The sequence below is a fragment of the Tyto alba genome, unplaced genomic scaffold, assembly GCF_018691265.1.
Source record: "Tyto alba isolate M040663 unplaced genomic scaffold, T.alba_DEE_v4.0 Super-Scaffold_2, whole genome shotgun sequence".
Taxonomy (NCBI): Eukaryota; Metazoa; Chordata; class Aves; order Strigiformes; family Tytonidae; genus Tyto; species Tyto alba.
In genome coordinates, this window is record NW_024881282.1 from 66,013,888 (window position 1) to 66,041,594 (window position 27,707).

Below are 27,707 nucleotides of genomic sequence, written 5' to 3' on the forward strand. Positions count from 1 at the left end.
TCATATTTTTCTCTGTAACTATAATCAAACATAAACATAACAAAATAACTTACAGAGAGAATTGACTTCTACTTTAAATAACACAAGCTCCTCAGAAAATAAACAGGTTCCAAACAGTCTGCTTTGTGTATTTCAAATTGTAAGTCTGATTTACAATGTTTTCAAGATATTGGATACAGTAATTATATGCTGGCAGTTCCACTATGACCATCAAGATGAGCTATAAAAAGTAAAGTTATTCTTTTGCACAAATGTTTGCAAAGCAAAGTAGCTATATTTGGAAGGACATATCAATTCTGTTGTTCTGTAGGAATCTAGGGTTTGAGGTGGATTCTGCCATATAAGCTTAAGATGAAGGAAATAAATTTAATAGAGTTTATAGTATTATTTTTCTAATTAAAAGGTGACAAATAATTAGCTAAATTCCCCCAACAGGAATATTACACTACAGAGAGAATGTTCCAAGCAACACAGGCATGCACAGAAAAACAGTCATTGCTCTAAAAATGTCGAATGTACAAAGCTCATCAACAACATTTTATTCTTTAAATAATGAGGTTCCAAAACATGAAATGCAGTTATATTGACTAGTCAAAATCAAATTATTTTATTCTCAGAAGTTTATTTTAATCTGTGTAATACAATTAAAGTATTTATTAAAAATTATATTTCTTTGATACCAAGGAAATTGAATGAATCAATAATTCAGTTAACTTCTTTAACTTCAGTTAACTCTGCCTAAGAGTTATGGTTTTGTACCAGTAGGAATAGATGTACCTATTAAAAATTCATTTGTATTAGCCTGATTGTCACTCCTGTGTAAAAATGATGTCATCGCTGGAATCTGAGCAAAGTAGGTTTTTGCTTGGATATGCTTATGTTTTATTCTGTGAATAAATGCTGCTTCATAAGCCTGAAAGGAAAAAAAATGTAAATCCAATTAAATATGATTAAAATATCTAGCAATCTACATGTTGCTTCATATTTTAGACAGTACAAATTGTAACCCTTTCATAAATTAAGCCAGATAATTTATTTGTATATGATACATAATGAAATATTTTGTAGTTCTATACTGCTACCTTATGGCCCAGTAGTGAAAATTACTAACCACTCCTTATGAAATATTAGTCACCTTTTAAAAACATGAAAACTTCTGACATTTCTTTATCTGTTCAAGATAAAACTTATTCATTTCTTTTCAGGTAAGAAAATTTGTACTTACCTTTGAAAATTTATAAAGGCAAGGCTTAAATATTAACATTTGCAAGGTGATGACTATAGGAAATTTCCTTGATAAGAATCAGAGTGTTTATTTAGAAATAATCACGGCAGCAAGCATCCTGCTGCAGTTCAGTCAGCCTATGCATTCAATGGAGACATTTACATAAGTTTCCAGTGTTTAGTAGTAGTTCAGATGATGTCATAAATTGATATAGTCATCCTTATGAATAACTGCTTTAAAGAAAGTGCTTAAGAGTCCTTTTTTTTTTTTTTGTTTCAGTAAATGAGAAACAATGATTCAACTTACACCATTCTAACTTTGCCTCATTTTCCTTATTTCACAATTTTTTTTTTTTTTTAGATGAAGCTTCAGCCATTACCAGTGAAGAAAGGTGACTTCTCACTGATAGCTGGTCCATTTCTATTTTTGTAGCAAGATCTAAGTGGAGATACCTTATGATTTTTAAGTAGGCTTACATACCTCCCCTGCTGCTCTTCTGGCCTAACTCCCACCTCCAATGAAGCTCTGTACCTTATCAAGTTATTGGCATCTCTTTGACTATGACATCCAGAATTACAACGTTAAATCAGATAAGTTCATAATCAGAATCTTCTCCTGCCATAATGTTAGTGACATAAATTTATGGATGCAGAGAAGCATCACTAGATTCAGACTGCTTGAACAGCCTTGTTGGCTGAAAGTCAGAGTCATCAATAAAGGAATTTCCAGCTTGAAACTGATCTTACCTTTTAAAGGTAATGCTCACATAAACATGTATCTGCTTGAAGACACAAGTTGGGCACACATGCAAAAAATACCATGGATGGCAGAATTCCCTGATTGATATATTTCATCCCCAAAGAAAACCATTCATTAAGAGAGCAACTGATTTGCTCTGTCAGTTTAGCTATCACATACTGTTAAGGTTTCCAAAAAGGACAATGCATAACAGCTGAATTTCATTTGTGATGCACACATATTGTGTTAGAAATTGAATAAAGAACACCCTGAACAAAAGGACACTATACAACATTGACCTCAGATCACTACTTACATAAATCTATAACCAAGAGGTGAAAGGGTTAATAATCCATTACTAATTGCAGGACAAACACAGCTCACAGGATTCTCCTGTGTCTTAGAAAACTAGATATCCTACCATATGTTGTCTAATGGAGTGAGATTTTTACCAGACTACCACGTTTAGATATGAAATTTGGGGGGAGTGGTGTAAAAATACAAACAGTTTCAATGACTTCTTTAAGAAATTGTGAAATTTTTTAACTCAGAACAGCAATTATGTTTTTATTGCAAGCTATACAGTTACATTGTCAAGGGTATTTAAATGACATCTATGTAAGAAAATAAGACAAATTTTATTACAACAAACGGTTAAATTCTAGACAAAGAGCCTTTCTGTTATTTGATGAGAAATTTAGAAGACCAGAAACTAATGAAGCCAGAGCATGTGCAAGAGCACAGACACACAACTGTCATAGTATTTGTGGTTAGTCTTTAGAATGTTTTTCATCCAGGCCAGCTCTTGTCTGATCTCAGCTGAGGGAATAGCATAGGCATGGCACTGTTCTCAGTAGGCAGTGTGGATGAGGCCACTTACCTTCTTGCATTTTAGGAGGAATAATCAGGGCAAGACAGAGTTCAGGTAGATGGATGTGAGTTGTATATGCCAGCTGCCCTCTGGACTAGTGTCTGGTTTATTTAATAGTACAGATGTAATCATTTAAATTGTAGCAACAAGCCAATTTAAACATGGATGAGTGTAAGGACTAAATTTGGCCAAACCTGATTAGTCACAGTATTGTATTAAAACCTAAGATAAATATTGTAAAAGACTAAGCCCATCAAATTTTACCTTCTGAAGGTTACACAGCTTAAGATGCGCTTCTGCCTCATTTTTAGTGAGGAGAATAGTGTTCCACGGAGACCACTCATTCTGCTTATCCCATCTGACCATAACCAAATCATAGAGGTCACTGCAAGCACTGAGAGCTGACCGACAGCCCCATATGTTCTCAATCATGTACTGCAGATCTTGATGCTGAAAAGGAAAACAGGGTTAAGAAGGAAGAGGCAGATTTCATGCTACACCAAAAGCATTGTAACTATAAAAGAATCCAAATAAAGTTTTGAGTAAAAAATTTTTCTATGCATATGTCATATAAACACTTGGTCAAAGAATATCTAGACATATACATCTTCCCTCAGCATGGTGTGGCAATTGTTAACTGCTTTTTTCTTGTATCATCTCTAAAATTTTACATCCTTACTTTGAGTGTCTCTGCCAATGGCAATACATATCTTGTGCTGACATCCTGATTGCTTAACTGCTCTTATAAAGCTTCTTAAATCTCATGCTTTTTTCTCATATAGCATGTTTAAGCCTTTTCAGACCTTTCTGGTTAATAACAGTAATCCATCTCTGTTATTATCGAGACGACTTCTCCAGTTCATTCTGGGATTCAGAATTAATGTTATTTGATAGATGAGTTATTACACTACTAAACTAAAGTTTACATATAATCAGAATAATCTGGCCTGGAAAATAGGGGAAATTAGGATAAGAAAAACTCCTACATGTGAAAGACCCCAAATCACTGCCTGCTTTGCTTTCTTCCCCTCACTCTGTTCTTAACATATGGAGAGTTTATCGTTCTCATTATACTGTTGCTCATTTTACCAAATGAGATTTTAACATCAGGTAGCTATGTTACAATACTAACAAAAAATAACAGAAAGTCCATTTGTAAAGGTCCTCTAGTACAGAAAGGCCTTTAAATGTACTTTTAACCTATGTCTAAGGTTAATTGATGCAATATTAATTTGTTTAATTTCATAATAACCATATGAAATCACTATTAAATCTTGATAAATACAACCTCTTGAATGAAAGAAAAAAAAACTTGGAACAGCAGTTACCCACTGAACTTTGGCAAGTTTTTCTGTCACTCTCCATTAGTTTTCCGTATTAGTCATGGAAAATTATCAGAAGATTTTTACATACAGGAGTCTGTAAAGTACAGACTTTTAAATAGGTTTTCTTCCAAGCTAGACATTTGAAGAAGACTCTTTCCTCTAAAAAAGAAATCTTGACTTAATTAATTAATTAAATAATGGTGTTTACATGTTACTTATTAAATTCCTGACAAAGGATGAGTGAAACTGTACCAACACAGTGTTTTAGTGAAATGTAACTTCATGTATTCTCATTCATCTTGCTTCTAAAATCCAGGAGCCCATTTAAATTCTTCCCAGGGAAAACATAAAATAAAAGCTGGGTTTAGATCCTCCACTGGTAATAAATCTGTGCCTACTGATTCCAAGAACATAGGACTGGTCCTACATCTGGTCTCAAATCTGGTCCTACAGGGCTTCCATTATTAGGTTTCACTAATTGCCTTCTGTTTTCAATACTTCCTCCTTTTCACAAAATTTCAAATAACTTCTGTATCTTCTTCTTAGAAGGCAGAAATTTGCAAGCAGACATATTAGCAAATATTACTATTTTTGTGCTAAGCTACACATCTCAGAAGTTACCAAAACTTGCAAAACTTTTTACTGAAGCATATAATGGTCCATGCAGAACAGATCCATAATTTGACCCTTCCTTTTTCCTGGATTACATTATTTTTTCTGCCTGAAAAACAGACAGAAGCTTGACCTGTGTTACAACCTCTCAGGTTATGGAGAAGAGTTTGATTTAAGACACTTCTGAACTTTCTAATGGTAGGCATGCATTTTGCTGTGAAATTTTACAGTTAATCCATTTCAAATTATGCTTCACCCCCCATTTGTTCTGAGATCACAAGAAACATAGATGCTCTTCAAGTACTGTCATCTGACAGCTTGGGAGCAAGTATCATTATATCATTGAATGCTCAATAGGCGAGCCTGGGAAAGAAGGGTAGGCAGCAAACTGATAAAGGAGTTTAATGTATTTGTAACTTCAAATGAATAAGACATTGCCATTGGGAAGTTGTTCATTGATTCTACAGAGCATGGCATAGTTAAACCCTCTGAAAGAATAAATTGCAGTTTCAGGACTTGACATATTTGCTGAATTAGTTCATTTTGATATGAAAAAGGTCTTTAGCTACAGCAAGTGGAACTTACTGGAGCTACCTTAACTCTCACCAACTGCTTTTTGCCTTTTAAACCTTAGCAGCACTCACATAGGTGGTCAATCCAAACACAGAATCGGTACGAAAGAGATCTGAAGAAAAAACCTTTTATCTTATCACAAAAGTCTTGCATCTATCCACAGACAATGCAATCAGACATAGTGATGGTACTGCACTGGATAACGAATGAAGCTGTCATAGCTGCTTCAAAAGACTTTTAGTTGTGCCCAAGTAATTTCTAGATGCCTCAGAGCTGTTTTCTGGATATAAGTGCAGAAGGAGACAGACAGTTGTTGGGAGGGGAAGGGAAAAAAAAGCAAGTAGCTCAGAAAAAAAATTAATAATTTAAGGAAATGTTAGGAAAAAAACCAAGGAAATTAGTGATTTAAGGTACAAACCTCTGTTGTTTAGATATTTACAACTCTAAAGAAAATAAGTTACTTTGGATGAAAATGACACTGTATGTAGAGATGTTGCAGTGGTACAACCACAAGCAGAAATGCAAGTGAGGACTTTTGGTGTCAGCAGCTAAGAAGCTGCCATGTTTCAGCGCATCAGTGGCCACCAGCCATCACAAGTGATGTGATGTGATGTGAGAGAGGTCCAAAATATTTTGGAGGATGTTTACATATTAAGATAACTAAGTTAGACACAGACAAAAAACTTTTCATATGAAGTGAAAACCAATATGGATGAACAACATCTACAAAATCCAGGTTCTTTGATAATATTTCTTAACACAGGCATAATAATTAAAGAATCCCAAACTGCCTTTTGGCAGCTGCCATTGGCAAAGTGCTAAACCACAGAATGGCTTGTTTTGATAGCAGTGGGATATTGATGGCTGGTTGTGGTTTCAGACATACTGAAAATACAGTTCAAAACCTGTTCTAAGAATGTTGATGCTGTGAAGATTTTTATTACTAGATGTCAGAAAGTTCAAATAAATCTCAGCTGTTCAATATTTTAAATAAATAACACTTAGCAATTACCTCAGATTTAAAACTTTCCTAGTGGAGAGTGGATGTCAAATTCTTTTGTTGACAAAATAAGTAATAACAACTAAAAGAGAGAATTTGCTGAAGATAGAAGGAAGAAGTTCTTTGAACTGACTTGTTCCAGTAATGATTATTAAAAAACATTAGCTACATAGTAATATTACAGAAGGTTACAGATGATGGTAAAAAAATTAGAAAAATAAAATATTTAGTGAATCCCTCTCCTAATAAGTGAAAAATAGTTAAACTTCCAGCTATACAGATATTCTACTGACATAGAACAGGAATATCAAAACCTCAGCTCCTTTATTTTTTTTCTTCTGAGAGCCCGAGACAATTTAGTTGTATTACTAAAACAGTCCAAATAACGGGGCTCAAAATGTTTTACTAGCATTAAGTATTGAACAATATTATACTCACAAAAACATTATTGTTGCTTTACAGATGATGCTAGCATCTTTAAGCAACGGGACAGCATAGTAGAACCAGAATAATAATTTGGATCATCTGATTCTTTGACCTGTCAGCTACACTTCTACCTTCTATTAATGTATAGCTTGTAACCACTTTTGAAAGTACAGCTATACTTCAAGAGCTTAAGTGCTCCCTCTCTATGGTATGGAACATCCCATTTCACGGGAAGAAGTTTTTGTAGCTTTTAGCCTATTTCTCAATCTGCCAACAACATACACAAAATAAAGGAAAAATTAATAGTCAAAACCATTGGTTTACACTATTAGCGATGCTCTTTCAGACAGTACCTGTACCAAGTAAACGATTTTAGCATCATCCTGATAATCAGCTTCAGACCTTCTGAGATTTTCGAGTATAAGTTTGTACGTCAAATATGCTTCTCGTTGTCGAGCCTCATTATCAAGTTTGTAACAGAAGCGACACCTGCCAATGGTGCGGCAATTAGCAGGAACAGGAAACTCAGTAGATGATAAGTAATTTTCACAACTATGACAGAAGTTAACATTTTTATAAAGCTTTAAGGGATCTGGTGGAACCTAAACAATTAAAAAAAAAAAAAAAGTTAATTTATCACAAAGTATCTTTGTATTACTTGTGTATCACCCTAGCTCTGTTGGAATATATTTAACGTATATTCATGCAAGTATTCTAATGTGTAAAAGCTTTTATGTATGCAGATTGGCAGCCATCCTGAAAAGATGACCACACAGAGAAAACAGAAACTAAGTCTTCTGCACTGAATTTTTCATACAGAATCTGCGCTTTATGTCAAAGATAAAACCCTGAGATTATGCACATATTAATATCTTGGCATAAGAACAGAAAATCATCAGAGCCACATGTCCAAAAACAATATAGGGAAAGATAATCAACTAAAATTGCTAATGACCTCCTCATCCTCATACTGCTTAATGAGTTCTGGAAAGAATATAATGTAGTCTGTAATTGGGTAGTCTGAGTAGTTTGATAATCCAGCTACCTATTGTGGTCATCTGCCTTTTTTTGAAAGTACCCTGAGGATTTGGTCACTTTGGCTGTCTCTTGATGAACTTCCATTTTCTTTTATGGTCTACAGAAGGTTACAAGATTCAAATACAAATATAGGTGTAATTCAGCCTTCAGCTCAAGATACAGTTAACCAAAAGCTACAGAATACAAAGTTGTCCCATCTCTAGTCTCTGCTATGACACATCTAGGTAACTCTGTTCATAAGCCTATTGTAAAATAACTGTCAGTAGGTTCTAAATCTGACTAACATTTATTGACAAATTCTCTACTCCTGAGATGCCATCAACCACTGTAAGAGGAATCCTCTGACAGATGCAGAATACATGTTGCTGCCTAAAGCTGCAACATACAATAGTGAATCATATTTTTAATTGTAATCTGTAGTCATAAAAGGAAAACAAAAATATTGAAAGGTGTCTATTACTTTCTCCACTTCCTAGCTAGATCTTCTTCTCAGGAATTAGCAACTGGTTGTACAACAGAAGCTCACAACAGCTCTTGCTTAGGTGCAAGCTCATTATACATCACTTTGACAATGCCAGCATTCTTCCGTTCTGGATGCATGGGAAGATGCCCCTTGTTCAGCGGAAAAAAAAAAATAATTGCCCTCTTTATTGGTTCCCATTTGCTATTACATTTTACTGTTACCATCCTGTAAGATCTACCATTTAAAATTCTCAGATTTTTTTAATTTCATACATAGAGTTCCTGGGCTCTCTTTGTGCTACCAGCCACTTGCCAGGTTCTTATACCCATGTCTATGCCCTATGCTTCCTATATGACTACATAAGATTATTTGTGTAAAGCCTGTGTACTTGCTACATTTTACTTCTTGAGGAAATCCTCCAGCAATCCTACAGCAAAATTTAAAATAAAAAAGCTTTCATTGTTTTCCATTCCTGTTCTACACCACCCTTAGTTCAATGGCCACTATGTCAGTCTGCAAAACAAGAATAATACCTTAAGTATCCTAGCAACTTCAGGGTTGAACTTTGGGATTTTAATATACTGAAGAAATAATGTACAAATTCTTTTCCTCAGTCCTTCTAAGTTGCATTCTTTCACCTCTCTTGACAGAAGATCAACTTCCCTGTCAATTAATTCCACTATTTCCTGTGTTAATTTACACTCATGTTCCTGAAAGAAAACATGAAGAAAAAAGAAAACAAACTCCACAACGATAAGGAAACAAACAAGCAAACAAAATAATTCTAACGCATATATGAAAGCAAATTGTAGGTTCTATGACAATTATCATTCATACCTCTGTATGTTCATGTAGCATGTTCATAGAAGAACCCCTTAATGTCTTAGGAAAACAATCTCCAAGAGAACTACAAAACTGAGAACACTTATAGATTCTGCTTTAAGGGGCCTGTATATATATCAAAGCTGTGAGGAACTGTAAACCTGGAAGTATTAAAAAATGCTAAGCAGAGGAACACAACACATGCAAAATTTTCAGTCTCCTAAAGCCCCAAGAAATATCTCCCTAAGAAGCTTCATTTGGCTATGTGATAGGAGATGTAATGCATGTACATTGTAGATGGTTAAAAAAATAAAAAAAAACACACAAACAAGTCCAAACAGAAAAACCCACCACACAAAAGGCATGGGGGACTTTATGGGTATGCTTGGAAATCAGTCATTTCAGTATACCAAACGCTTAGGAGGAGATTCTCCATAGAGAGATAAGAGGTAAATGACTTCAAAATATTCTCACATAAGCTAGTGTGCTAATTTACAGAAATTCTAGAATTTGTTCACTGCAGCAATATTGACTTGTATTAAGAAAGGCAGGAGTTCATGAACCAGCAGTGATCTCAATGCCATGTTGGCTTTAGATCAAATTCTGGTACTACTAAAGCAAACAGCAAGATGTTTATTTGTTTTAATAAGATTAGGAAGCAGCATCTATTCTAGTTTGACACCAACACTATCATCCTGAAAGCACCTTGAAACTCATTATTCTTTTTGTACATTAATAAATAAATAAATCAATCAAATATGAAAGACTGAAAAAAAATGCAACCAGCTTCTAATTCACTGGGAACACTGGCAGCAGCAGTGAGTGTGGGGAGTGAGGGGCAAAGTCAAAAAAAAAAAAAAAAAAAAAAACAAAAAAACCAAACAAAACCAAAACACAATTAAAATCAGTATTTGCTACCCATAAAACTGGCAACCCAAGACAAGAGAGAGGCAAAGTTCTAAACAGACAAGAACTGAGAAAATGAAATACTGATATCCACTTGAATCTCTGCAGTGGTTTTCATCAAGGTGTTTATTAAGCTAAACTTTGTACTAAAATTGTATTCTGTATTAATATACAAAAAGTCTAAAGCCATTGGTTTAAAATACCAACACAACTTTAAAATAACAACAACAAGGAAAATGTGATGTCAAAGTGAAATATTAATTTAGAGTGTATCTATCTAGAATGTAAATAACACTTTCATGCCAGGTGGTGCACTAGGCTTTCTCTTGCTGCCAGCTGATCTCCCTGGCACCCATCTGCCAGAAGCATTGCTTATGTGTCAACATAATTAAGTGACTGTATCTTTGGGAAATACAGCTTCAAGCTAAACATAAATAGAAAAATACAACATACCTTCACTGTACGTCTGAGTGTTAACAGCACATCTATTCTCTCATCTTTTGGGATGTCATTCATGCTAATGCTGCGGTAGATTTCAAGTAGTTCTCTGGCACAGAGCGTGTACTGTGTATCCATTTCAGTGATTCTTCCATCATATGCTTTCCATCTCTTAGGCTGTGCACACTTCAGAAACAATTTGTATAACTCTGAGCTATTATAATCTGATCACCAGCTGAACAAGTGCATTATGTTACATCAAGTTTCACCAGAGCAAACAGAGATTTAACATTAATGCTTGACTAATAGAAAAGGCTAAGTCTATTGTCGATATTTATATAGTACCTTTTCCACCAGAGCAAGTATTCAATATCACCCTTTGTTTAAAGCTGCAGGTCATGAAAATTTTGACTTACAGTATATTAAAAGTAAACAATATTCTCCTACAGGGATATGCTCTACTTCTTTAAAGCTAATTTACTGACAGTAGTGTTAGAATAAATTTGCTCTGTATTTCATCTTGTAGTCATAAATCCCTCTAAACTATCAGTAAAAATCAATGGGACTGTTGACTGTGTAAAGACTGCAAATTTAAGGCCTCAGAGTCTACTGCAGTATCAAATATCTGCAGGGAACTGTTCTATTTATGCTAGCTATACAGACAGATAGAAGGCATAGACTTTGTTAAAGCTGACTGAGGCAAAATATGAATTTACATCTTATCGGATAATTCACCTAGCTTCTTGTTTGCTAACTTAACCACATACCGTATGCCTACTACTTCAGCTGTCTCTCTTCACATCTTTAACTTCTATAGAGAATGAGAAGTTACATGGTGTCAGCTGCCCCACTCAGTTTGAAAAGTCCAACCATTCTCCTCTTTCAAGAGAACTGGTTTTGGTTGCAAACACAGTTACATAGGGACGTAGGTATCCAAATGCAATAGAAAGATAGTATTCAAAACCCTCTCCCAATCATTACCTAACTCCACTCCCTTTCCTTAATTGGGACAGCTATTTGGAACCTCATTCTGTGTATTAATTGTTCTCTCTCACTGTATTTGGAACTTGAGTGTTCACAAGCACTTGGGAACTTCACTTTGCATTCTCAGTGCAAGATAACTACAGCAACACTTCATGTTGCATTCACATGCCCAGTAGTTTTCTGGATATAACCTCTGCATTGATATAATCATTATTTTGACCAAATATACAGGCTTGCTATGGTGATAAATCATAAAAATACCAAGAATATTAGATAATTAAAACAGATATGAGTGGTCACCACCATAATCAAAATAGAGGTTTCCTCACTTTTAAATAAATAAATTTAGGTAAGCAAAAGAAAGACAAAATAACTGAAGAAAATGATTTAACACTTAAAAACTGGCATTTCATTACCTTATCAGTGGAGGTGGAACTCCAGTTAAAGGAGTTATTGTTAATCAGATGTCACAATTTAGAGCCAAAAGTGATTAAGAAATGCAATAGCAAAACTAAACATTAGTAAAAAATAAAACTTTTAATTCCTTGAGTGAAATCTTTGAGGTTCCACAAAACTAGAAAGAGGAAATTTTGTCATGAAAAAGGAACATTCTACTGTAACTTCATTGCTTTGTTTCACTATCTTTGTACAGTACTAGAAATTCTAAAAAAAAAAAAAAAGCCACAAAACACACACAAAAAAACCCTAAACAAACAAAAACAACAAACCAAAAAGCCCCAAGAAAAGAGCAAAAAAACTCCCACCAACTGAGAAGCTATATCATGCTGTAACTCCTTTGTATGGTAGACTGTACCTACATTTGAACCTCTTAAAATAAATCACTAATACATAAATACAGAAAGATCATTTGCTTATGTAAGAGAGAATCAATGGGTAGAATTTACCCTAGGAAATGGTTATTAAAACTAGGTCCTTCTGATAAATTTGCAACAACATATATATGAGCTAGCAGTCTTGGATTTCCACCCTGCAAATGACCCTTAACATAGACTATATTATGACAAAGTCTAAATTATTCAAAGCAAGATATTGTATCTGTAGCTTCTGTATTTTTTCTTACTACTTCATTATAACTGGGTATTATATAAAAAAAAAAAAAAAGTTACAAAAAAAGAAATTATGCAGCTTTTTACTGAAAAAAAAGAAAAATTCAGAGGTCTCATCAATGTAAGTATTTCCAGTATTTCAGAAAGAATCACAGGCTGATTTCAGGACTAATTTCATGTATTCAAGATCGATGTGAGAAAAATAAAACTTCAAGATTTTTTGCCAGCTTTTTCTTGCCTTTTAGTCTGCTGGCAGTGCTGTGGAATTTACAATCATCCTGTTATCTGTATTACTTCAGAGAGCAAGACTACTATAACTGCACTCTGATGCCAATGCATGAAAGCAGAAAAAAGGACATGAGGAAACACACCACCCCAGACACAGAGAGAAAAAGGTAAGAAAAGTTTAAAAAATCCATATGTTGGTTGCAGAAATAGCACAAAGCATGAAAGGTATGAACTGAGGGATAGCTAATAATTACACAAAATCCTTTAAGAAAATACGATTGCTGTATACAAGCTTAAACAAATACTTTTCTCTTCAAAATACAAATGCTGAAGAAGAATAATCTTAGCACGACAAAGAATCCCCGAGAATGTAGTGCACACACAACCAGTAGCAACCATTGTAAAAACATACATACAGAGGTATGTGCTTAAAATAACAAAGGAGGGAACGAAGGTTTCCATGGAGAAGCAAGTTTCATATCACATTGGCTATCGAAGCAAAGTGAAATGACTGCAGTCTTCAGATGTGAAAGGTGTTATTTCAACTTTAATTGACAAGTGTCCAGATTAACTTTGTCAGCTCAAAGTTCAAGAAATAACTGAATAACCTATAATCTAGCACTCCAACAATAAATTTCATACTACAGTTTAAAGTATTTAAATTGCACTGTTACAGTCACAGCAAAACATCCATTAAATTTTGAGATTTCCAAAAATACTTTTATTTATTTTCTTTTTAAAGAAATGCAGAAATGGTTACTTTCTTTACCTCTGAGTTGGACTGCTATCCATATCACCACTTTAGAACAACACCCAAAACTCTATAGCTGACATGATAAAAAAAAAAAAACATGAAACGTTGCAGTAGTTTAGAAGCTCACTAGATTTTCAAATTAAAAAGAAACCAGTCTCTTTAATTAAAAACATAATTTATACATTTAAAATATGAATATATAAATTAGTAGTAAGTGTTTCAGAAACATGTCCACTGTTTGGAAAGAGAGAGCATCTCTTGTCTCTCGTGTGTCTCCTGAATCTCCAGACATCAACTAAGAATTCTGGTACTGAAGAACGTTTTGCTTCTGATTCCTAGATGTAAAAAACCTGTACAGCTTGTGAGAATATACACTGAAAGTAATCCATATAGGGTAGGACATGGGAAAACAGTCCTTAGGGGAAAAATAAAGACTGAGACTCAGCTAAGAGAGAAATGTATATGCTTTGACTGTTCCAGGTTTCTTTTTCTGACAAGATAACAGAATAGATTACAAATACCAGAAGCAAACATTTAACATAGAAATGATTTGAGGTTTTTATATAATTCCGAAATATTTAGTTTTCTGGTCTTTTGCACTCTTGAAAGCACTAACATCACACCAATAAACTTGGTAATAATTCTACTAACATTTCACGTAAGTAATTTGTTCATAATGAAGAAAGGTAATAGATTTTATCAAATCACTTTTTACAGTCCAGTTCCCATACATCAGTAATAAAAAGAATGAAAAAAAGAAGTCTCTTCCGGCTAAAACTGCCATTTCTATCTATGAGCACTAAATAGTCAACATAAAAAAAAAAAAAGATAGTAAGAAACCCTATTTCTGTTGCAGTATTTCTTTTCATAATTATGTCACATACTATGAAAACAGCCAGAAAATAAAGTATTTCTTTTTTCTGAGGAGATGGATTGCTAGAACATCTACCTAAAATGGGTGGGTTTGGTTTTTTTTTTTTGTTTTTTACATTAAGGTGCCATTGAATCTAATGCTATTCCAAATAATTTTTGTGTGTGAATGAATTCTCATATTTGTTTTATAGATGAAAGCCAGAAGAACACTTGCATTAAATTTCATCCCCGAGATTATTCAAGAAGAAAATCTCAAATTTAAGTTCTAACACAACTGAAACTAGTGAATTAATGACTAGTTCAATATGATATAATGACTATGATATGAATTAATGACTATTCAATATGATATAAGATTCAGTCAAAATTCTTCTGGGTTTCTATCTTGTACATGAAAACAGAATAAAAGTTTTCTTTAAAGACAGACATATGATGATCAGAGGCCTGTGCTCAATGGGAAAGTAAATGGTAAATATAGTTCCTGAAAGATAACAGTTCTGAGGGAAAGAAAATAAAAAAAAATAATCAATTAATCCATTCTGCAGTGTTAAAGTTTAATTTTGCAAATACTTGCTTAAACATTTTCATTTAAGTTTGAATGCAACAGCAAACTTTTCACTATAGAGAACAATGAACAGAACATACTAGAGAGAAAATCACTCGGTCATTAGTTTTGATTAGCAAAACTGAGTATTTTTGAAAGAGAAGCTAATAGGCAGATTTTTTTAAGTTTCAAAAACACATTAGGAAAGAGCATGGTTTCATGCATGAATTCCTACATCACTCTAATGTACACAATAAAAAATATAGAATGGTATGCAACATTCTGATGCTTTATAACCTCATATTAACCACGCTGAATTGTTAGAATTTGAGACTTTAATGATGTTAACAGTGCCATCAGAATCATGTTCTTTATGCAGAATACTTAGATAATACAAAATTCATCCACTCAGTTCTACTTTTTTATATTATGCATACACATCTGAGATTTACCATAGACACAGGTAGTTAATAGTCTTAATGATGCACTGTTAGTCCTTCAATCAGTCACAGAGCTAAGAAATTCTTAGCTTGGAAAAATAAATTTACGGAATTGTATTGACATGAACAACTAGATAATTTGGTTATTTATAACACCAGCATTCACATGATTAACTGTTAAAGCTACTAAAGTTACTTTTGGCATGTAGTTTGCAGATGTCTTCTGTTCCCGTACTTTGGTATTCTTTATATTCAGCCTAAATTACATCACTGACCTTATCCAGAAAGCGCAGTATTGCTTTTTGTTGATTCTCCTCATCTACATTTAGTTTGTGTCTCCCAATGGAAGCAATCAGCTGTGTTTCTTTTTCCAGAAGTCCACATAATGCTGCCTTTCTTTCAGCTCCAGTAAGAGTTCTGTTAATCCATTCAGTCTCCTCTTGCCTCCATACTACAGATACAGATATTTTGGGTATTTTTCACAAGATGTTTTCCAGTATAACTTCTACTTTCATATTTAAGAAATTATATAATTTTCAATATTCATTAAAAGCCAGTTTCTATGTTAGGGAATTAATTGCTATGCATAGTTTCAATACATACAAAATGGCCCAGAAATGAATGTAAATTATACAGATATTCTGTGAGAGTATGTGTGTGTACATCAATTCCAAACTGCCAATTTATACTCCAAACTCAAAGATGGATTAGGATAAAAAGGAGCTTTACATGAAAAAAAGAATTTAGCTCCTGTGGAAACATGTGATGAAATTATTTCTTCACTATTTTGCATCTAAAATAACTGTTTGAAACGCAAACAGCTCCAAAAGGTATGAGCAATAGGAACTTTTTAAACAATTGCTCATCAAAGTCACAAGAAAAGATACCATGGAGATCTTCTCAACAGATTAAGGACAGTATCTTACCGTGGTACCACTAATACTCAGTGCTGACAGTATTACTGCTTCTCTCTGCATAAATGAGTAAAATCTAAAGCAGCCTGAAGTCCTCCAAAACTGAGATAAAACTTGACTGACAGTCACATTTAGCACTCCAGGTCTTAGACTGAATATTTAAGTGGTATCATCTTTTGCCATCTGGGGCAGAAGGATGCACATTAATAACTAGACAGTCATTGCTTTACTCTCCCTTTCCTCTTCTACAACAGAACCCTTCAAGTGGAAATGGCACAGAAACCACAAGATAACAATAACAGCAGCATGTGAATCAGTGCACACTGTATAAGGATCTGGCCTTCTGCCTCTTAGGGTCAAATCACAAAACCACGGGTACCTGCTGCACTTATAAATTAGACTAATTAATGATAGAAACATACAGATATATACATATGTGTCTATCGTGGTTTATTTTGTAGTACACATTTGGTTTACTATAGGTACTAGTACACAGACTATATGCTCTATCAGGATTCTGTTAGTAAAATCAAATTGTGTTTACTGAGTAGTGTTTTCCTTTGCACACACTGTAACAATTCTTGGCTTTTCTGAAGAGTCTGTTCCATTTCAAATACATCTGGAGTTTTGTAGGGAATTTTATAAGATTGAACACTTCAATATTCCTGAATAATATCTCAAAGTGTTGTTATTGTTTCAGAACAGTTATGCAAAAGCAAAACCCAATGTAAAGAAAACAATCCAATAAGTGATGAACACTTACTGAAAAAACCTGTAACATCCTGTATCAGGTAAGGTTAGAGGCAGGAGGAGGGAAAGGAGGAAGGTTTATTTTCTGCCTGTGGATTCCTTATCTATAATACCTTATGTTTTCCATTTAAAAATATTTCAATTCATTTCCTTAAGGCTCTTCAAGCTTTGGAATTAATATGACTGCTGTCTGACAAGTTCTGAGTACCTAAAGATATATTTTCAAATAAAGCCATTTCTGCAAGCAAAAGCACTGTATATAATTAATTTACACAAAACTTTATACGCCTGAAGGGGGCAGCAACATCAAAGGTAGAGCTAATAAATACAATGACCCATTTTGTACTTACAGAAATGAAGAAGCTGTCATTTATCATCAGTACTCACCTCCTGATTCACCATATCCATGCAAGAAATTTAAAAACATTTCTCTTAGATTATCTGTTCTACAGACAGATTTTACTCATTATGATTTTTATTCCATTTTTCATAAAACAAAGAAGTTCATGCTTTTCAAATAAATAAGCAGTCTGTGTATGTAGACACACTGAATATATAGACACATCTCATTTATACCATACAGTCTATAGTCAAGTTTTTGTACCAACAGGAATTGCTTGTACTGGCTGATCCTGTAATAGTATCCTCCTGTTGTGATCAGCAGCAATAACCTTCACAGATCCCTAGAGGACAATAGTCTCAGTCTATTATGGTCACAATGATTTAGCTTGTATAGACTGGTGACACTGTAGGAATGTAAAAGTAGTTTCAGATGTAGGTAGAAAAAAAAAAAAGCTTCCTAGAACCACTAAGCTCTATTAAAATAAAAAGCATGACTGCAAGTCCTCATGTAGAGAAGCAACTAGTCAACACCAGTAAACAAAACCAAATCAAAGGTATTGACACTAGGCTATTATTTTTAACAAAATGTTAAGAAGACATTTCAAATACTGGAGTTTGTTCTGTTCCAGCTTTGGAGTGGCACATGATTTTTCAGGTTGCCTAGATATTAAATTACTGAACATGCAAAGCTGAAAGTTTCATTATTTATGAGTCCAATGACATTAAATTAAGCAAAAGAGACACTTACATAACCATAAATTTTAAATCTGAAAATATTGGGAATATCAGCACTCATTCACAGCTTTAACTCACCTTTGTTGTTTCTACTGCAAATAAAACTCATCATACTTTAAAAAAAAAAAAAAAAAAAAAAGTGGCTTATACATTTGATAGCACATTAGGTAAGAGGCAGTTTTTTAAAGAAAGTATTTCAGGAAATCAGATGCCAGATAGTAGCACTTGCCATAAGTGGAGAGTAAAAAAAATGATTATTTGAGTACCTTGGCTTTTGATTACCAAGTCAGACACCTTTAAAAGGGTTTGGTTCTTGTGAAGTGAAAAGCTAACCATCTATAAAGAAAAACAGGGGCGAGGAAAACAACCCCCAACAAACTACAAATCTCATGAAGCTACCATTCCCCAAATTCTAAAGTTTAAGACCAGTAATAATTTTTACATTTGTGACAAACAGCAATATTTATAAGTCATTTGTGCATTCAAAGTGATTTGTTCAATGTCACACAAAGTATGACAGTATTAAAAGATTAGGGTATAGCTTGGGAATTCTTAAATTGTGATCCTAAGCTCTATGAATAACACACACCGCCAAATTTATGCTCAGTTTATCAAGGAAGAAATATCTGAAATGGCTTAAGGTAGGTCAGGTGGCTTTGTAATGAAGCAGGTAATCCATCAGGCCAGTTCTGCTATAGGGACAGTAGTGTCCAAATTGACAAAGAGTTATATCATGAGCAAGCACTGTAGCCTTGGATAACATAGGAGTTGTTACAAGTCACAATGGAAGCATCCTGATTAAAAGGAGACATTTTAAAAAGGACTCCTGCAATTTCATTATATGCTGGTACAAGTTCACAGCTTCCTATTGCTTTTGTTTTTCCAAAAGGACGTACTCTAGGTTTTTTGTTACATTTGCAGCATTATTCTCCTGTAAATTATGTCAATTATGTGTAGTATTCACCTTATTTTTCCAGGAAAGTTTAGAGGTGCTTGCCTATATTAGACACTGTCCACTACAACAGAAGAAGGAAGTCTTTCAGGATGCCCCACAGGACACCTAACAGAATTTAAAACTTTGGTCAGAGAGTTTTGTGAAACATGGAATAAATTAGAAGATAGAAAAAGCAGAAAGAGAAGAATACTAGGACAAAAGGAATAACCTCAGTCATATGTTGTAATATTCTGGGCAAAAATGTAATCCCTTATAATAAAATGCCTATATTAAATTACATATGATGAATCTTAATAGTAATTTCTTCATGGTGTTGGTTTCAGCATCCTAAATATAAAGCACGAAGATTAGAGTAAGTCTGATCCAAAAAAACAGTTCTTGTTCCTCTAGCTGACCTTAACATTAGAGATGAATAAAACAAACAAATAAAACAAAACAAACAAACCAAAAAACCCCACAGCCAAATAGCATGATTCTACAAGCAGATTATTTCCTAAAAAGGTGTGATGGTTTTGGCTAGGCTAGAGTTAATTTTCTTCATAGTACCTTGCATAGAGCAAGCTTTTGGATTGGTGATGAAAACTGTGTTGAAAACACAGGGATGTTTTAGTTATTGCTAAACAGTGCTTACACAGTGTCAAAGCTTTTCTGCTTCTGGAAATATATGAAAATTAAAGAAATTCCACTGTAAGTGAAAAAAAAAAAATCAAGAAAGTATTATAGAAACACATCAAAACCAGAAGAGATTGTTTTAAACAAACTGTACTCTTTTGCTGATTTAAGAGTATCCCTTTAAGAAAAAACTTACATTCTAAAGCATGGTACAGTAGCTCAAAGTCGTCTTTTGTTTTAGGGTTCAGTCTTCTTTCCTGCTCCCTTCTCAGTTTTTCTTCTTTCTCTTTTTTTCTCTGTAACTCTTCTTGTGCTTCCCATGCCAGTCTTAAATTCTTTTTTTCCCTCAGATTTTGTACCACATTTATAGCAAGCCAACGACGGAAATACGTCTGTAATACTATTACCTATATGTGATACAATATCAAAGAATCGTGAATTTGCAACAATACAGCATTTTTATTTTCTTAACTGGTATTTTGTCTAGCTACTTAAATACGTTTTCTAAGGTTTATCTTGTACTCAAATTAATTGAAATATTACAAAACCAGTCACGTGTCATGTACTGTTAGTCTAAACACTGGTATGCTTACTTATTTAAGTAACTGCAGGAGTTTAACAAGTGAGCACAGTAGAGAAAGTAGGTTGAAATAATCAAGTTAAAGTATAAGCTGCAATTACAAAATCTATTTTTCTTTTTCAAATCTCTCCCTAAAACATCTTTTGTCATGTATTGTTTTTATTCTTTCCCCTTCAGCTTTGTGGGCAGAGGTTCTCATTTTACTATCAATTTATATAGTGTCTAGATTGGGAATTTAGACTTACATTCACAAAATCTCTTTTAAATTTCTAAATAACAAAATCAGCACACATACACACAAAATCAACTGCACTTTATTTGTAAACAACTAATGAAAGTGAAATTACCAATGTTGTTATGACAGAACTTAAAAAAGAAAATCCATTAAACACTAGGAAAATGTCTATACTGAGGTAAGGGTGAACAACACACAAGCCTAAGCTTCTGCCAGCTGAGTTAGCGCTTGTACCAGAAACAGTTTAGCCAGGTCGATACCATGAGCTAATAAGCACTGTTTAGCTTTGAAGGCTATCAAGCACAAAACCACACTAACACGTTATACTGTCTCCAGAGATATCTTAACCTAATATTTCTCCTGAATGTGTCTTCAGCTAGTATTTCAATATGGAACTACTCTGTGCGAATCCATCAACTTGAACCAACACCAAGCTGATGTCTTTCTACTGTGTATTACAGATTACCTGCAGATACATTACAGATTTCAGTGTCAGTAACGATCAGAGTGAAACATATTGGCAGTCCTGAGGAAACAGATATCTATTTGCATTCCACTTCTGCAAGACACTTATTGCTGTCAGCCGATGCTGGCCAAATAAGAAGTTCTTACAGAAGACTTCTACCCAGAAGAATGTCAACCATGTCAATACAATTATCCTGCTTGGATGCATGGGGAACCAACTGTTTCTCCATTTAGTTACATTCAAACTATTTTAAGTAATCAAATTAATAACTAGGCTATTTACAAAGCAGTAAATGATGAGTGTACTTAAGTTAGGCATGTAGTCACCAAATGTGTGGTTTTCAAAAAGCAATTTGGAATGCCTAAGTGGCATCCTCTGCACGATGACCATACAGAATCTGTCATCAGAATAGCCTGCATGAGGGGACTCAATGGACCATTGCATGTGTTTGAACAGCCAGGTTCTACCTTAATGCCAAAGCAGGAGCTTGAACATAATCCAAAACAGAGCAGCATACTAAAGGTAACCTGTCAGGCCTGTTAAAACAAATAAACAAACCACAAAACTCATAAGCTGAATGAAGGTCACCTAAATTCTAACCCTCTATCCATTTGAGGTAATATATTAAGCATGTAGAATCATAAAATCATAGAATGGTTTGTGTTGGAAGGCACCTTTAAAGGTCATCTAAGTCCAACCCCCCTGCAATGATCAGGGACATCTTCAGCTAGACCAGGTTGCTCAAAGCCCTGCCCAACCTGACCTTGAATGTTTCCAGGGATGGGGCATCTACCACCTCTCTGGGCAACACGTGCCAGTGTTTCACCACCCTCATCATAAAAAATTTCTTCCTCGTACCTAGTCTGTAGCTTAGGTCCTTCTAAAGAGATCATGAGAATGCCATATGGACAAGACTATTGTAGTCCCCAATGCTCTATAAGGAAGCTTAACTGTCACTGTAAGACAGAAATCAGTAAAATCACACTTTTTCACATTTAAGAAACCACAAGGTCTCAAAAATCATTAAAAACACTAATATTGTAAATGAGCAGACACATGTTTACCCCATATCTGAAAGATTACAAAATATGAAAATTAAGCAGATATTTTGCAGTTCACTGTTAAATTCATTCTTCGAATACTCCGAATGCTCATTAAACACTCAGATAACCTTCATAATACTTCGCTTTACAGATAATTTCAATCAGATGAGAACTTACTGCTTCAAGTCTACGTTTATGGTATTCTTCTGCTGTAAAATATTTTCCAGGATTTATTAGTTTGTCAGTCATGTTTGAGACATACAGGCCAGTTTTAGTCATTTGTGTTGATGTTGTATTTTTTGTTTGCTGTGGCTTATTTTTTTCAAAAACAGTCTGGGGAAAAAAATGCATATCAGGTTATAATAAAATATACAGGTATTTTTTTCCTTATTACAATAAGTGGAAAAATTAGCTATTTATAACAAAAATCACAACACTAATGATATCCATCCACTAAATACTTTCAATTGCACATTTGTTCTGATCTATTTCCTCATTCCTTTTGGAAACAATTGTGTCAGCATTCTATGCTGTTTGGCAAAAGCAACATTCTAAAAAGATACTACAAAGCCATTACCTGTGTTTCCCTACAAAATAATTGAATTCCTTTGTCACGTCGTTTTTTGGGTATTGTTTGTGATCCTGCGTTATGAAATTCAATTCCTGTTATCCTGTTCTTAAATCCACCCAGAAATGGCTTATGATAGTTAGGTCTTTCAATTTTAACAACTACATCTTGGAATGAATCAGAATCTGTTAAAATGGAAATTCCAAGATAGAAATATTGTTTCTTTTAGTAACAGATAGAGATTAGAGAACCATGATATATATTGGTACACATTTAAAATCAGCATTTACTTGTTTGTACTCTGACGGTTACAACATCAGGCATGCGGTAATCCTGTTGAACTGCTCTCCCAGGAAAATGTTCCTGATCAAGACATAACTTCTCAGACTGGATAGTTTCATCAAAGTCATCCCTAGTCCTCCTAAGAGCTTCATCATCCACAATCATGCTTCCTAAAAATAAAACAAAAATTAATCCCTAACATGCTTCTCAAAACAACCAAATAAATAAAATAACTTGCTTGCCATGAGATAAATTTATTGAAACACTGCAACACAGAATAATCATAGGATTTTTGAGCTGGAGAGACAGTCTACTTGAAAGCTGAAACAGTATTACCATACACTTTTTAAAGAGATATACAATGTAATACTGTTACCATATAAAAAGTCATTCATACTATTATTTTTAAAAGCTACAGTAAGTAAATGTTTTATTTGCAAATGCATAAATTTAATTTAAATTTACCCATTTATACATTGAACTCTTATAGGAAAATCTTACTTAAACCTGCTCCAATTTAGAGCTGATCTAAGCATATGACAGCTGCATCACTGTCGCCTTTCATACAATACTTGACGTGGTGTTTATTCAAAGATTATATTCTGAACCAGATCTACTCAACTCGAAGCTCCAGAAATTACTGCTTTTTGATTTAGAGATAAGAGTCTATCTGTCTTCGGTGCTGTGCCCTTCTCTGGGAAGCAATTGCCAGCTACTGAGAATGAGAACGTGTGAAGGCAGCCCAGCCAAGAGGAAGGTGGTCAGCAGGTCCATACTCTGAAGGGTCACTCACTGTGCTCACCTGATACCATCCACTCTGAAGACCTAAGAAAAGGGCGCACTGAACTGGGAAGAGGAAGTAACACAGGACACCCAGAACAGAGAGGAATAAGTGCAGGAAATGATGGAGTGTTTTGGGGACTGTAGGAGAAAGGCATGGATAAGAGAAGGGTGGCAGGTAAGTTACAGGGGAATCTAAGAGGCATAAAATAGTAAAGTGATTGCTGTGGTCTAGCCTAAACTGTTAGTAGCCCATGTACTCGTATGAATTATGTACTGCTGGTTTCCACATGCACATAGATAACATATATATACTCACACACATTTCTGGAAATGAAGATCACTATAAAATGCCATAGTAGTTTATGAATTGCTACTGCAACTTGAGATAACAAATACATTCCTCACCTTTTCAAGCGTATTTTAGATGAGAGTTTTAAGTCACTTCAAGACCAAAAACCAGCAAACATAACAGAATGAGGGTGTGGGGGGTGCAAGAAGCCATAATTAAGTTAAAAAAAAAAAAAAAAAAAAAAAAAACAAACCACGAAAAAATCTCTTTAAAGCCTTAATGTCCAACATTTTAATAACTTCTTTACCTGTTACTGTCCCACTTCCTATATTCTCTGATAGTACTGAGTTTTGAGATGTTTGTTCTTCCCTTTCTGAATTTCTTAACTGAAGTAAAGTAGAATAATTCTCATTGATAACAGGAGATGTGCTCTCAGGTGATGCACTGAATGGGGCATCTGGCTCGAACACATTCTGCTCGCTATTTCTGATCACTTCTTGATTCAGGAAATCTTCCATTTCCTAATGTATCAGTGGCACATTTTTAATCTTTCTGCAAGAATAATCATAGTATCTATTTAAAATCGCATACTAGCACATTTCTACTACCACACATCGGGATGGCTTAATATCCTGGAAAGCTTTTTCTGTATCTGTTCCCAAACAGCCTATTTAGAATATCATGAGGTCTTTGCTTCCACCAAACACAAAACACTTAACATCTTCTCACTCATGCTTAACAAACATAATACTCCACAGCACTGCCAGCAGGCAGTCAGAATAATTATTTCTTTTATATATATATACACATATGTAAACACAAGACTGCACAGAGCAGTATTACCCAGAGACAGCACACCTTTAAGTCTTTCCGTGCTGCCACTGAAAGGGCATGGGCTGGAAGAATCCTAATCCCAGGTTCATGACAAGACAAAACAAACCAACCAACCAACCAAAAAAAAAAAAAAAAAAAAAAAAAAAAAAAAAAAAAACAAACACAAAACCAAAACAAAACCAGCAGCAAACGGAAAGCAGCTCCCGTCAGGAGCCAGACAAAGGGGTGACGGCCTACCGAGCGCCCAGGGCAGCAGCAGCCCCTGCTACGGGGCGCACCGGGGGCCGGAGGGCCCCCCCGCCCCCGTCGCCCCCCCACCTCCGCGGCCCCGCGGCCGTTACTTGCCCCACGGCCCCCGCCGGGCCTCCCGCCCCCTTCTCCGCAGCGGCGGCGCGTCGCTGTCGCCATAGCAACCGGGGGCGGGCGGGAGCATGCGCACTGGGGCCCGGCCCTTGAGAGCCCAGGGAAGTGCCTGAGGGACTGCAGGGACGAGGAAGGCCAAGGAGAGGAGAAAAGGGAAGCGAGGTGAACGGACGAAGGCCGAGGCACCCTCCTGGCTCCTTTCTACCCCTCCGCGGTTAGCGGAAGCACCACCGCACCCCTGCACGTAGCACCTGCAGCAACTTGTGCTTGCTGCTACCATGGCTGCCTCGCCCGGCCTCCCTCAGGTCGGTAACTGTGCCTGGGCCCCAGCACGGCCCTGCTCCTCGTGATCCACAGCAAGGTGAAGATCAACTTAGTGGCTTATAGTGGCTTTAATGTAAGAAAACACCATTTTTCCTTTCAGCTTATACTGTTGATAAAGCAGAAATTGTGCTAATACCCCAGCTTGCATCTCTGATATTCTGAAAAGCGGGGGTGTGTGGATGTTGAGAACCCTCACCTTGAAGACCCTCGCTTCCCAGCTGTGTCAGCACTTCGCTGCGCGCTGCGTTCAGCTGAACACTGGTGCTCGCCCTGGGAAGGTCAGCAGTTCTGGCGTGAGGACCGAGGCTCTTTAGTGGAAATGAAGACACACCAGAATTAAAACCACAGGAAAGTGAATTTCCTGGTGTTTTGATACGCAGTTTCTAAGACAACGCTTGCAGCAAGTGTTTCAGCACGCTATAGGAGAACTGAGACTACGCTTACTTTGCACAACCATTTTAGAGGTGAAATACACAGTTCTGTGCCACAACTCTTAAGAGAATCCTGAAAAAAAGTTGTATTTCAGCAGGCATTGAAGTTATATCCATACTCGATAACAGTATGCCATGATCACTGTTACCAAGTTTCACAGGCATTGTCAGGCATTTGAAAACAGGCCTGCTTCCCATCAAAAGGGCAGAAATTTCCCATTACTACCATTAACACTTTTTTCTAAAGCCTGGATTGAACTTGAACTCGGGGTAGAATAGGACCAGCAGTAACTCTATAGAAAGATACGGTGTCATTTTGTGTCACTTTGTCACTATTACATAGTCAACTTCATTAAACATTCAAACACATTTTCAGTTTGCAAGATGATTTTTCATTTTTTTCTCATGGAACAGCATGTATGCTGTAAACAAAAAAAAAGCAGCTTTCATTCATCCTCCCTTTGAACATAATCGGAAATTATGTCAGAGATTAAAATGGTGTCCTGTTCAGAACACAACTACTCAAAATAGGTTAAGCAGCACAGATAGCACATTAGGAATAACAAAAACCTCAGAACTGCTGCTACCTGGCAATCAGAACGTTGTTTTTCTGGTTTAACAGGCTCTGTCTCTATTAGGTCCCATCCTTGCAAATAGGGTGATTTTCACTCCCATAATGATCTCAATCAGATACTCAAAGCGTTTTAAAGATCGAAAGTTTGTTAACTCTAAGGCTTTCAGTGATTTACCTTGCCATATTACAGCAGATAATGATAAAATCCTTTGCATCATCATGTATTTCCATCAGTAATGGAAAAAAATCAAAGAAAGTCATTACAGTCTCCAAATTACGCCTTGCTAGCACATTAATCTTAAATTCTCTGCAACACAGTACACCTAATATAGATACTTTCTTGCCCATAAAATATGTGCACTGTTTGGCTTGCTACAGTGTGGATTTAAATACCAGATACACACTTAGAGAGTTAACAGCAAGGTACAAGGTAAAAATTACTGCTTCCCTAAGTGGCAAGGACAACACGAACTACACAACTCTACAAAAAAAAAAAAAAAAAAAAGCCATACATCATTATAACTCAAAACTGAAATCCATTTTCTTTCCTCCCTTTGTTCTCAGTAACTGCTATTTAAAGTTATGCTACACCATAATTCTAATTAATTTAATGATTTTATGTAGTACAATGATTAATTTATGCCAAGATGAAACCAAACTTAACTAATGTTAAAATAATGAAAATAAATCATAGCATTCTGAGAATTTGATAAAAAGCTCAAAAATATGAAAAATCCTTATTAATGATTCCCAGAATTAGCTTCAGTAGAATCTTTTTAAGACTCAAGTTAATTGATTCCTAAATTAAAGCATTTGTGAAGGCTAATCCAGTATTTTGCATAGATTTAGAAAATTATCTTATTCTGAGTCATATGAAAGAAACACTTGTAGATCAGAAAAATCACTAAGAATATGAATTGGGAAATATAGCTCTGAAAAAAAAAAAATCCCCTCAAGGTAGTAAACAACTCATATTAGGGTCTGTACTGAAGACATATTTGTGCATTTGCGAAAGGGAGAAGATGCGAGTACAATTTTGATCAGTGAAACTGCTTTAAAAGACCAAATATCAAATTTCAGTAGCTATTGGCCATGGAGAGACTTCTCCCCTGACACACAACTCATAAGCTTAGAGGAGAACTGTTCTAAGTCATGTGTGACAAATACAGCTTTAGAAGTGAAGATAACTGAACAAAGAGACGACGGTTCAGCTGGTGTCTCAGTTCTGAATGAGTAGAAAGAATTCCAAGTTATCACCATAATCCAGCAACATTTTCCCCCCCCTCAAGTAGTGCACACC

General features: G+C 35.2%; 1 protein-coding gene across 5 annotated transcripts; it reads right to left on the bottom strand.

Annotated features, from left to right (window-relative positions):
* IQUB (IQ motif and ubiquitin domain containing) lies at positions 1-27,606 on the bottom strand. 5 transcript variants are annotated; one of them, XM_042792533.1, is made up of 13 exons: positions 25,847-27,606; positions 25,061-25,710; positions 24,189-24,433; positions 22,818-22,979; positions 22,537-22,712; positions 22,137-22,292; positions 19,832-20,042; positions 15,603-15,778; positions 10,453-10,623; positions 8,805-8,981; positions 7,124-7,372; positions 3,099-3,284; positions 1-913 (listed from the first exon to the last, which is right to left on the bottom strand). In XM_042792533.1, the coding sequence occupies exons 3-13, from the start codon at positions 24,397-24,399 to the stop codon at positions 746-748; spliced, it is 2,043 nt and encodes a 680-aa protein (XP_042648467.1). In that variant the 5' UTR covers positions 24,400-24,433; positions 25,061-25,710; positions 25,847-27,606; the 3' UTR covers positions 1-745. The 5 variants fall into 5 exon arrangements, with proteins under 5 accessions (XP_042648467.1, XP_042648466.1, XP_042648465.1 ...); XM_042792532.1 differs by having other exon boundaries at positions 25,599-27,606; XM_042792531.1 differs by having other exon boundaries at positions 25,061-27,606.
* Between the last annotated feature and the right edge of the window lie 101 nt (positions 27,607-27,707).

Coding starts and splice junctions, on each gene's coding strand:
- IQUB (XM_042792533.1), bottom strand. CDS start 24,399: ATGGAAGATTTCCTGAATCAAGAAGTGATCAGAAATAGCGAGCAGAAT. Junction 20,043..22,136: donor ATAAACGTAGACTTGAAGCA/GTAAGTTCTCAT, acceptor TATCACATATAG/GTAATAGTATTACAGACGTA. Junction 8,982..10,452: donor CACTCAGACGTACAGTGAAG/GTATGTTGTATT, acceptor GTTTTCTTTCAG/GAACATGAGTGTAAATTAAC.